This window comes from Parasteatoda tepidariorum, chromosome 9 (genome assembly GCF_982258835.1).
Source record: "Parasteatoda tepidariorum strain Cologne lab strain chromosome 9, Ptep-v5.0, whole genome shotgun sequence".
Taxonomy (NCBI): Eukaryota; Metazoa; Arthropoda; class Arachnida; order Araneae; family Theridiidae; genus Parasteatoda; species Parasteatoda tepidariorum.
This window is the reverse complement of record NC_141763.1, coordinates 90,475,490-90,488,304: the sequence shown is the minus strand read 5'-3', so window position 1 is coordinate 90,488,304 and position 12,815 is coordinate 90,475,490. Positions and strand designations below refer to the sequence as shown.

Here is a 12,815-nt window from a genome sequence, read left to right as displayed (position 1 = left end):
GAGTAGAAAACACATTGAGTCAATCGAAATAGTTATAAGAACTCACTCTGGTCGATACGTGTCATTTGAACGAGGGAAGTTGATAGTGAAACTTCACTTTCGCTTGAAAACTTTATAAGCTCAAAATAAATTATTTTCTCTAGAAAAAAAAAATGTATCAAAACTATCACTGCTGTACGAAATCTTTCGAAGATTATTACTCGAATCAAGCAGGAAATGGATTATCTTATTATAAAGGTGTATCTCTTCAAAGAGGAAGTGGTTTAGGTGGAATTTTTAAAAGTATGTTTCGAATGGTTTTACCTTTATTCAAATCTGGCGCGAAAGCGGTGGGGAGACAGGCTCTCAGGTCGGGAGTGGATATTGCAAACGATTACATACAAGGAAAGGATTTAAAAGTTGCTTCGAAACAACGTATAAAGGAGGCAACTAAAATATTATCCAATAAAGCTGCAGATAAAGTAAAAACCATGGTTGGTGGAAATAAAAGGAAACGTAGAAACCGAAAATCTGTTAGTAGTAAAAAGTATCGCAAAGTGTGCACATCTGATATTTTTAGCTAACATGGCATTGATAAGAAATGATTCTATACCCTCTGTTAAATCCGAACTCGATTTATTCCTCATGCCACCCACACAAACTGCCATAGAAAAAGGACAGTGGTCGGAATACTATCCCATATCAAGCATCCGTGATGATCTCCCTATAGAATTTAATATATCTGGAACTTCGGAGGAATATTTCGACTTGAGTGCTACCCAACTCTACGTTAAAGTAAAGATTTTGAAAGATAATGCTCCTTTACCAGAAAATGAGAAAATTTCCACCTGTAATTTATTTTTTCATTCACTTTTTTCTCAAATCGATGTGATGTTGAATGATCGCACCATATCTTCGTCTAGTAATACTTACGCGTATAGATCTTACATTGAAACTTTATTAAATTACGGCTCTGATTATAAGAAAAGTTTTTTAACTTCCGAATGCTTTTACAAAGATACTGCTGGCCACCTCGAAGAAAATGATCCCTTCAAAGAGAATGAAGGATTGAAAAAGCGTTCTTCAATGATTGCAAAAGGGAAAGTGTTAGAAATGATCGGAAATTTACATTGCGATATTTTTTATCAAGACCGTTTAATGTTAAATATGGTAGACTTGAAACTAAAGTTCGTAAGAAATAAACCAGAATTTTGCCTCATATCACCTGTAAAAGGGAATTATCAAATAGTGTTTGAACATGCATCTTTATTCGTTCGTAAAGTTAAAGTGAGCCCTGGAGTCTTGATAGGACACGCAAAAGCCTTAGAAAAAACTTCAGCAAAATATCCTCTAGATAGAGTATTATGCAAAATGTATTCTATCCCTAAGGGATCATTCTCCTTTTCTCAGGATAATGTTTTCTTGGGTCCACTACCGAAACGATTGATTTTAACCTGTATAGATAATGATGCATTCAACGGTACTTATACTACGAATCCTTTTAATTTCAAACATAATGACGTAAACTTCGTTGGTGTGTATGTGGATGGTAATCCAGTGTGCTACAAACCTCTGACACCAAATTATGAAGATGAGCAATATATTCGCTCTTACAACAGTTTGTTGTTGGGAAGTGAGAAATTAGCGAGCAACAAAGGAATTTACATAAATCGTGATGAATTTTCTAAGGGATATACTATGTACGCCTTTGATTTAACTCCCGACTTGTGTGATGGGAGTTACCTCAATTTAATTCGCCAAGGAAATTTAAGAATTGAACTCAAATTCTCCAAAGCTCTACCTAAAACAATTTCGATGCTTATTTACGCAGAATTTCAAAACGTAATCGAGATTACAAAATCTAGAAGTGTTTTGTGCGATTTTTCGGTATGAATACATTACAAATCGAAGAAGTATTAAATAAAGATACATTCACTCAACAGATTTTCATCGGTGTTTTTGCGAGTGATAAAATTCCAAAACGAATAAGTAGATTTCCTTCTGCATTCATCGTGAATACAGATCCTTACAACAAACCAGGAAGTCATTGGTTAGCTTTTTATGTCGAGTCTCCTCATTCAGTCGAATTTTTTGATTCGTATGGACATTCATCAGACTTTTTTAACCACTACATTCGCAATTATTGTAAAAACTATGAATTTGTTACTTATAATGATGTACCTCTTCAAAGTGATTCGACCGCTGTCTGCGGACAATATTGTATTTTTTACTTGTATTTTCGTTGCAGAAACCATTCGATGAAATGTATCGTTAATTCCTTTCAAGTAAAATCTATACAAAATGATAAACAAGTGTATAACTTTGTGAAGAAAAAACTGTATCGTGAATATGTACCTTTTTTCATTTCATAATAAAGTGGATAAATAAATGTGGTGTGTTAATATTTCTTTCTCTCATTTATCATCATGGAGTCATTGAGATTAAAAGCTCCCTTTACAGCTCTCATTTGCGGGCCTACCTCTTGCGGAAAGACACACTTTTTAAGGAATTTTTTAAAATATCACACGCAATTAATCTTCCCAAAAATTGATACTATTGTTTGGTTTTACGGAATATATCAGTATTTATATGACGAAATACCTAATGTCACTTTTATAGAAGGTATACCTGAAAATTTCAGTAGTTACGCGGGTAAAAATACTCTCTTCATTTTAGATGATTTGATGTCTGAATGCGGAGATAACAAGCGCATTACTCAGTTGTATACTCGAGGATCGCATCACATGAATATATCGATTATCACAGTTAGTCAGAATATATTTCATAAAGGAAAAGAATTTAGAGAAATATCCTTAAACTCACATTATTTGTTTCTATTCAAGTCTAGGCGAGATGTGAGTCAGATATCTCATTTAGGAAGACAGTTATACCCCAGAAATTTAAAATTTTTTCTCGAAGTATTCGAAGATGCTACTAAAAAACCTTACTCCTATTTAATGGTGGACTTAAGGACCGAAACAGAAGAAAACCTGCGCTTGCGTACGGAAATATTACCGGGTGAAGAAACGTGTGTTTACCAATTGAAATAAAAAGAGTCAACTCAAACTGTACGTATCCATTTGATATCATGGGTGCTTCGAAAGAGGATATGCAAAGACTTAGACTAATATTGATCTGTCCTAAGAAATCGTTGAAATCCCTACTGAGAAAAATTCCCCAAACAACAATTAAATGCATTTCTGAGTGTTGTTTAAACACTTTAAAAGGGAATATACCAATCTCCTCACATCAAAAGAGAAAGTTAGCTCGTCATAAACATACCTTAAGAAAACTCTCTGACAAAAAGGTATCTTTGAAAAAGAAGCGTAACCTCATCGTTCAAAACGGAGGATTTCTACTGCCACTCCTTTTACCCGCAGCTCTCAGCGTTTTAACGACTCTGTTAAACAAATAAATAAATATGGAATATGCTAAAAAGATGATATTAGTACCCGAACATATCGTTTCACGCCACGTTCCATCTGACGAAAAACTCAGCGAATTGGATCGCGAAATGAAAAAAATATTACAATCACAGTTGGACGAAGATGAGAAAATAAAAATGTACAATCAAGTATTGTTAAAAAGAATAAAAATTGATTTATTAAATTCACCTGTACCAAATCAGGAGACTCCCTCTGAAGAATTACCTGAAATGAAACCTGAAATAAAGGAGGAGAATTATATTGAAAGTTTAATGCTGTCTGCCATTCCAAAACAGTACATGACGAACACAAAAAACATTCTAGATGTTTTTAAGAGAAACAACAGCATAGTGTCTTGGACACCTCGAGGGGAACTCGTACACAAAGGAAACGTAGTGAAAAATTCGAACATGGTAGATTTGATCAACAGTGTGGTGAGAAAAAGGAAAAGTGATACGTTTATTCCAGGACAAGAAGAATTTCGTGAAATTCTCAAAGACATTAATTTACCACAATCATTTATTAAAAATGAATCCTATGTTTCGCAAAAAGGATATTCTCTTGTACGCAAAGTGAAAAAATCTAAAATTAAATCATGTCAATGGTTACAAATGTAATTGATACGTGAACGTATTTACTACAAATAAATAAATTAATTAATAAATTTGCCGTTTTTACTTCTTTCTTCATTTCTTACTTTACGATTACGTTATCATTCAACGTCCGCGTGACGCGAAAAGCGGGGCGGGCGGGCGAGCGGGCGGGTGGTCGCGGCGCCTCCCCTCGCGTCCGTACGCGGTGGATTGGCGCGACGTTATTCTAATTATAAACCGTAATTATAATCATTTGACGCTTTATTATCGCGAATACGTCATAAGAAACATTCTATCACTATCACACACCCTCGTGTTCCTTACACAGATCCCATCATGCCTTTAGACAGTCGAGTCGTTTCTTTGATAATGATTATTCTGATAAACGTAATACTTTTCACCGCAAACATTTTAAACACACATAATGTCGTAGACTTATGCCGTCGAGATGGAATCGCAATTTCGGATAACGTCTCCTTCACTATTTGCAATGATACATTCGATTTAAAATACAATGGACAGAGAAAAATCAGTGTTGTTGCTGCTTTTCAGATAATGAACGAAAGCGATATCAACCCTGAAAATGAGACACTGAATCCATTACGATTGTCTGCGTAAAGAGTGGATAAGAAACTATCCTAAATGGTGAGATAGAGGATTTGACATTTTCTTTTTTCAGTTTAGAAGAAAGAATTTGACAATAAGTAGATAGGTATACCTATTTCAGATAAAAAAAAAAAAACTTTGTTTAATGGGTAAAGTAAAAGAATCAGTTTTTATGGACGAAAAGTATTTTATCGATGAGTAAGGGAGAGTCTCTTTTCATCGACAAAGTGGTAGAAAATTTTATCATCGTCAAGAGAATGTTCTTTCATTGGTAACGATAAACTGATGTCTCTTAGTAATGCTTAATGAGGAATAGTGAGTTATCTACAAACATTGTCGCCTGTACATGTCTACCTACTGCACTTAGCAGCTACCCCTACTTTTATTTATTTGTTTATTTTCGTTGTTTGGAAACTAATGATAAGTTTCAATATAAAAGGGGGGTGCTTCAACGTAGGATAGAGCCAAATCTCGTCCACACGTCTTAGGGTGAACTTCACCTCCGTAAATTTACAGATATTTATTTTCTCCACCCCAAAATGGATACACCTTTGGATATGACCATGGATGATGAAGAAGCTGATCGAGTCATTAGAAATATCTCACAAGTAAGTAACATTTATTAATTCATTTTCTTTTATTTACTTTTAGTTATTTATTTTTCTTTCGTTCTCCTTTTTCTCTTTTGAATATTACTAGTAATAGAAATATAACATCTTCTCCTGTTGTTATTTAATTATTTATTTATGATAAAGAATGCTGATGTTATATGACATAAATTCTAAAATAAGATTTTTCACTCTTCAATCTATACTATTTTCTTGCAAATGTTTCAGTTCTATTTTAATACTGATCTACATTTTTTTATTATCATTATTTCAGGAAATGATAAATTAATTCATTTTCTTTTTATTCACTTTTAGTTATTCATTTATTTATTTTTCTTTCGTTCTCATTTTTCTCTTTTGAATATTACTAGTAATAGAAATATAACATCTTCTCCTGTTGTTATTTAATTATTTATTTATGTTAAAGAATGGAGATGTTATATGACATACATAAATTCTAAATTAAGATTTTTCACTCTTCAATGTTTTCTTTTTTCTTACAAATGTTTCAGTTCTATTGTAATACTGATCCACATTTTTTATTATCATTATTTCAGGAAATGATAGATAGAATTAATCGGGAATATGCTTCATCTAAATCAGAATCTGTTGCAAATGTCAAAAAAAGACGAAAAAGACGAAGGGTGTCATCAAGTGATGAGGAGATGGACGATCCTGAAGCCGATAGAGCTGTCGCTGATGCCGTTCTCGATTCTCCCATGGAGTGTGAGGAAGAGAATATCCCCCAACCCAGCGTGAGTAAGTTTGTTTGTCTATACATCATATTATATTATGTTTCTCGAAATTACATTTATCGCAACAGAATTGTTTAATATTTAAAGACTTGTTTGTAGTTTTTTCGCTACGATTAAATCTAAAAGAGTAGCTTTTCTAAAAAATTAATTAAAATATAAATAAGACTTTTCAAAACAAAATAAAAATGAATGAAACATCAAGTTAACATCAACTTTTAACCTTACATTTTGAAATTTTATCTACTTTTGATTTTAGACTTCATCGACTTCTATTCAGACTTTTAGATATTTATGCTTAGGACTTTTAGCTCTCATTGATTTTAGTTTTGAGATTTTGTTTTCATCTCTTGTTTCCTTATTATTATAATCATTTAATTCTCGACATTTACACCGACGCTATTAGATTTCATTGCCTTTAAAGCATGTTTTTAATTGTCAAATGTTTTAGTTAATACACTTTTAACTGATCACCACCACTGTCATTTGGCAAAATTTTACTGTAGTTTTAAGAGAAATTTCAATGTGATAATTTAACTTTTATCTCCGTTTACCCCCTTGGGGTGGGTCGGAGTTCAACCTATCAAGTTAATATTAATTTAAACTCTTTTGCTTCCCTTTTCATCTTTTTTTTTAAAATGTTTTTTTCCTTTCAAGTCGTATGACTTTTATTTTATTTTTAAATTGCATGACAAATTTTTTGTTTCTGTTATTTATAGACGTCCAATGATGTGCAGATGGAAATGAGTGGAGTGGCTGATGGAAGGAGAGGACTAGAGTCGTTTCAAAGCCAGATGTTACACAGTAGTAAGAATAAAGACTTATTATTATTCTTAGAGGATGTTAAGCCACAATTGTTAAATGCCCTCCGATTAACAATCTCATCAGCTCCTATTAAATGGTACGTCTGTATTAAGGCACTTTTCTCTCGTAAAGGACAAGATGGGGAGAGAGAACTTGCGAGTTCCTTTTTTAGGAGTTGTAATCAAGTATCGCTAAGTTGTAACTCATTAAATGAGGAAGTGAAGTGTGCATACGTTAAGATTATCTCATCTTTTGACGAATTTGTCGATAGAGGTAGTGGGTGGTTACTAGAAGAAGTGAACTACTTAGAATTAAATTCCGCTCTTTATGTTCCATTTAACGGTTCCTCCTACATCCCCCTCCCACCGGAAATAGTCAAACGACGGGCTGTCTTGAATATTCGAAACATGAGCGATGAAAAATGTTTTTTATATTGCGTACTAGCTCATATTCACCCTTGTAACGATAATAAACATGCGAATCGCCCTTCAAATTATAAACCCTTTGAAAATGAATTAAACTTGACAGGTATATCATTTCCCATGCAACTTAATAAAGTTTCTAAATTTGAGAAACAAAATAATTTATCAATAAATGTATTTGGACATGAAAAAGGAGACATATTCCCTCTTCATCTTTCAACAAACAGAAGCGGAGTGCATCACATAAATCTTTTACTAATATCCGAGAGAGAAACCCGACACTTTTGTTTAATTCGAAATATGAGTAGACTTTTATCTTATTTAACCCATCACAACGGTGCATTATTTTATTGTGACTTTTGTCTCCATCGTTTTGCGACTAAACCTGCTTTAGATGATCACGTTGTTTATTGTAAAGAACATAAAATGCAGAAAACTAAGATGCCTAATGATCAAGAGAGAGTTTTAAAATTTAATTCCGTGCACTTGATGCACAAAATTCCATATGTGATATACGCTGATTTTGAGTGTATATTATCTAAAAATGAAACTTCATTAAGATCGCAAACTGAAGTAAATGCTCATCACATACCCTGCGGATATTCATACGTCATTATTGGGAATGAAGGTGAATGCATTAAACCTCCCGTCGTGTATTGCGGAGAAAATGCTGCGGAACATCTCGTTCATAGTTTATTGAGGGAAGAAAGGATGATTAAAGATTTACTTTCTGCCAATAAACCTATGCAATTAAGTAATGAGGACTATGAAATGTTTTTAAATCAAACTCATTGTTCTATTTGTGAAGAGCCCTTGAATGATGATAGAGTGAGAGATCACTGTCATATATCAGGTGCTTTTCGCGGTGCCTTACACTCAAAATGTAACTTGAATTATAAACTTATTCAAAAAATACCTGTCATATTCCACAATCTAAAAGGATATGACAGTCATCACATCATTAAAACTCTTAGTAAATTTAAAAACAAAAAAACGACGTGTATTGCAACAAACTCTGAAAAATTCATAACCTTTTCTATCAGTAATCTCCAATTTTTAGACTCTCTACAGTTTTTACCATCTTCCCTCGATAAGCTAGCGAACAACTTGGATGAATGCGATTTTCGTATCCTTTCTTCTCAAATAGAACCGGAATTACTCCCCCTTTTACGTCGTAAAGGTGTTTACCCCTATGATTACTTTGACTGTATGGAGAAATTCAATGAAACCGAGTTACCCCCTCGCGAGCTTTTTTACAATAGTTTAAATGATACACATATTACTGAAGCGGAATATAATCATGCGTGTACGGTATTTCAAACTTTTAATATGCAATCTTTAAGAGATTATCATAATTTATATGTTAAGACTGATACTCTCCTTTTGGCCGATGTGTTCGAAAAATTTAGATCTTTATGCTTAACGCATTTCAAAATTGACGCATGCCACACCTTCACCTTACCAGGTTATGCGTGGCAGGCGTGTCTAAAAATGACACGCGTCGAACTGGAACTTTTAACTGACCCCACCATGCATTTATTTGTCGAAAGGGGAATAAGGGGTGGTGTCTCCATGATTTCAAACCGGTATGCCCGAGCCAATAACATTTACATGGGTAATGAATTTGATTGTAATATTCCCTCATCCTATATCATTTATTTAGATATGAATAACCTCTATGGTGGAGCAATGCAAAGCTACTTACCTACAAAACAATTCCGTTGGTCGCAAAATTTAGATCTATCCGTAGAATACATACAATCATTATCTGATGAGGCAGACGAAGGGATGATTCTCGAGGTAGACCTGGAATATCCTGCAGAATTACATGAGTTACACAATGACCTTCCAGTCGCTCCTGAACAAATGAAAGTACAATTCAATATGCTCTCTCCATACTCTCAAAGAGCTGCAGCCGCATTAAATGTTTCTAATAATTATAATGTATCGAAACTGATACCAAATTTAAATGATAAATGTAGATATATCCTTCATTACCGAAATTTGAAATTATATTTAAATTTAGGACTCAAAATGACTAAAATACATAAAATTCTCTTATTCAAACAAGAACCTTGGCTTCGTGCATACATTAATTTCAACACAAACATGCGGAAAAATGCAACTAATTCTTTTGACAAAGATTTTTGGAAGTTAATGAATAACGCGGTTTTCGGTAAGAGTATGGAGAACGTACGCAATCGCTTAAACGTGGACATTGTAACAGATAAGAAAAGGGCGTTAAAATTAATTGCATCCCCCTCTTTCCAATCGTTTAAAATTATTGATCCAGATTTAGTTATTGTAACACGAAATGTTACATCCTTAACTCTTAATCGTCCTCTGTATACTGGTTTCTCCGTTTTGGATATTAGTAAGACTTTCATGTATCAGTTTCATTATAATCATATTAAAACTAAATATGGTGATAAAGCGAAACTACTATTTACTGATACCGACTCTCTTTGTTATGAGATTCAGACTGAAAATGTCTACTTGGACATGTCCCATCACCTCGAGCTTTATGACACTTCTGATTACCCCGAAGATCATTTTTTATATTGCAGTAAAAATAAGAAAGTAGTAGGTAAAATGAAAGATGAGATGAATGGTGTTATCGTGAAAGAATTCGTCGGGTTGCGCTCAAAAATGTATTCTTTATTAACTGGGAAAGGTGAAAAGAAAACAGCGAAAGGAGTCGTGAAAAATGTTAGAGAAAAACGTTTAAAGCATGACATGTTTAAAAAATGTCTTTTCGAAAATTGCAGATTTCGGGAAAACATGAAAACTATTGTTTCAAAAAATCATGAATTACTTTCGATTACAACTAATAAACTAGCCCTTTGTCCTCTAGATGATAAGCGGTACATATTAGAAAACGGGTGTGACACTTTAGCACACGGTCACTTTAAAATCGGGGGTTCTTAATTGTTTATTTATTATTTTAAAATTTAGCGTAGCAAACTTCACTTCCCATTTAAATAAATTATTATTTATTTTATTTCCCCCCTATTTATTTGTACATAAAATGTATGTGAGAAAGACTTGTCTTTATTGTTACAACAGTTTTATTATTTATTGTCTTCAACCAGCTACAATCAGCTATAAAAGGATGTATGTAATTGTGTAAAGTATCTTTTTATTCAATAAAAATCTGTTTATCTTTCTTTTTTGACTTTATTATTTCCTTTCTATTTCATTACACGTATAGAAACAAGTAAAATGGCATGATCTTTTTATTTACAGCGGACAATGAAAAAATGTATAAAGAAATATGAAAATAACTATATAATAAAAATATAGATAGGAGTGAAAACGAGAAAAAATATCTAAGAACTAAGTGAATAAAGAAAAGGACAAAACTAAAATAATAATAAATTTAAAAGAAATGAAAAAATTATTAATAATAAAAAAATACTTACTAGACAAAATTACTTGCAAGTGTAAAATAAAATGCAATAAATATTTTCATATATTTGATAGTTTAATTGCTTATAAATGAGTCTAATTTTGCTCATTAATACTCTAAGAAATAATAAATGGATTATAATTAAAATATGTAAAAAGAGAAATGAAACTTTTATACTTGAGAGATACTTCTTTATTTTAAAACAAAGTTGAGAAAAGTTACATTGTTCAATGGAGATGCACAAAATCTTATATTTCTTTAAAGTGGATGTGTTTTCATGGTACAACGGTTAAGCGTGCTGCTCAATCGCTGTGCCATGAAAACATTTTGTAATTGTTAGGTTGTTGGTTCGAAACGCATCTTAAAATATCTGTATTTATATATTACCTTAGAAAATTATTCAGTTTATATAAGAAAAAAAGAAAATAAGATGCTTGCTATTTCATACACTAGATGTCAGCATGAGTACTCCATTTTTCACATTTTAAAAGAGTATAGATTCTAAAACTTTAGTACTTATTTCACTCACCAGATGGAGTCACGAGTATTAAAAAAATATACTTAATTTAATTTTAAACAGAACAGTAGCACCAATAGAAATTAAGTGAGGTATAGCTCTCATCCTATAGTCAAGAGGACATCGATCCGAAGTGGGGTTGAACGCTCATCCCATAGAACTAGAGTAAAAGAGGACATCGACCCAAAGTGGGGTTGAACGCTCATCCCATAGTAAAAAAAAAGTGGGGTTGAACGCTCATCCCATAGTAAAAAAAGTGGGGTTGAACGCTCAATTTTCCCCTACTATTATTATTATTTCGTATTTTGTTTGTTTCTAATAATACTTGTCGTATACCCATTTCTACCACAACTGGCCATTTGACCGGGGGAAGAATTTATTGCTTTATAACCTTATCGTATCAGAAATTACGATGTAAAGCGTGTTCAACGCATTGCATTCGATGAGTTGCACATTTTTGCAAAGACCGTTGCGTAGCTATTTCAATCAGAATAACTGTAAATTCAAATTTCAAGAAAGTGCCTAACATTTTAGATTGGCATTTTTGTGTCAGAAAAAGTGACAGAAACTAACTGTTTTGGTAAGTAGCTTACATCTTATTTTGATAGCTTTACTTCATTTCTAACTAACTGTTAGTTTTTACCCAGAAAAATGTCGAAACAATCAAGACAGCGCAGGTTCTTAGAACAAATATTATTAATTATAAGAATAATTATAAGAATTATGATTCTTATATATTTTTGTAATTATAAGACTTAATTGCAAGAATTATAGAAATAATAATTAGAAGAAATATGTTTGCAAAAAATGTACAATCTAAACACCCCTGTATATGTAAAAATGCATTGAGCAATGAATTAAAAATTTTTATTTGTTGTGTTTGTAATACATAAAAATTGGCAATATGCAATTTTGTTGAATTATTATAAAGTTTTTTTTTTTAAGTTTATTTTGTTCCTAACATTCATATTTCATACATTCAATCTAGAAACATAAAGCCCCATCATTTGACCGGCTATGGTAGAAATAAGTATAGATTAAGTGTGGTATGTTTTGTGTTAAAGTTGTTGCAACTCTGCACTGTACTACGAACTAAGTCACCTGCATAATGACTCAACGTTGAATAAAAATCTTTTTTTTTAATATGAATATGATCCCTTACCAAAAAAAATATCACTTTTGTTCATTTTCAGAAATAAAAAATTACATGGTACGTTAATTTCATAGGTTTCCATTGCTCAAAGTTTTTTTTTTTTTAACGACAATTTTTATTCTTTCTAAATATTTTAATAAAAATCGGAGCCAACTCCTGTAATTTTCTTCCCGAACTAAAGACGTGATTTTTGTGTAGATGTCTAAGAGAGAAAAAAAATCTCTTTAACCTTTGAAAATAATTTTCATTTACGAACTCATCTAACATCTTTCCACCCATCTAATGGCTTGATTTATGCTTTTCTTACCCACTTGTCTATGCATTAGGAGTAGGCTATTGAATCGCGTTGCTTATTTACTCATTGTATTGAAATCATTTAAATATGCATTTAACCCACAAAAGGCGGTTGCGTCGAATTTGATTAAAAATTCGATCGTAATAGGTTTTTCCCGCGTTTTTTTTTTGTGGTCGCAAATTTACCGTCTGTCTTTATTTGACGGTCTTTTGATGCACGTTGACGACGAATTGTTTTAACAAATAGTTGGAA

The 12,815-nt window shown here is 32.4% G+C and overlaps 2 protein-coding genes across 2 annotated transcripts; both read left to right on the top strand.

Moving 5' to 3' along the window:
- The first annotated feature begins 564 nt into the window (after positions 1-564).
- Positions 565-1,872, top strand: LOC147804325 (uncharacterized protein F54H12.2-like). The gene has a single exon (XM_087151525.1). It carries the CDS (start codon positions 565-567, stop codon positions 1,870-1,872), a length of 1,308 nt encoding a protein of 435 aa, XP_087007651.1.
- Positions 1,873-4,160: 2,288 nt separating this feature from the next.
- LOC147804324 (uncharacterized) lies at positions 4,161-10,356 on the top strand. Its single transcript, XM_087152330.1, has 3 exons — positions 4,161-5,211; positions 5,769-5,966; positions 6,683-10,356. The coding sequence occupies exons 1-3, from the start codon at positions 5,143-5,145 to the stop codon at positions 10,115-10,117; spliced, it is 3,702 nt and encodes a 1,233-aa protein (XP_087008456.1). The 5' UTR covers positions 4,161-5,142; the 3' UTR covers positions 10,118-10,356.
- Positions 10,357-12,815: the final 2,459 nt, after the last annotated feature.

Bases quoted from the DNA above. Each gene is read 5' to 3' on its own strand.
- LOC147804325 (XM_087151525.1), top strand. From the start codon at position 565: ATGGCATTGATAAGAAATGATTCTATACCCTCTGTTAAATCCGAACTC.
- LOC147804324 (XM_087152330.1), top strand. From the start codon at position 5,143: ATGGATACACCTTTGGATATGACCATGGATGATGAAGAAGCTGATCGA. The intron at 5,212-5,768 runs GTAAGTAACATT...TCATTATTTCAG, and splicing joins TCATTAGAAATATCTCACAA to GAAATGATAGATAGAATTAA. The intron at 5,967-6,682 runs GTGAGTAAGTTT...TGTTATTTATAG, and splicing joins AGAATATCCCCCAACCCAGC to ACGTCCAATGATGTGCAGAT.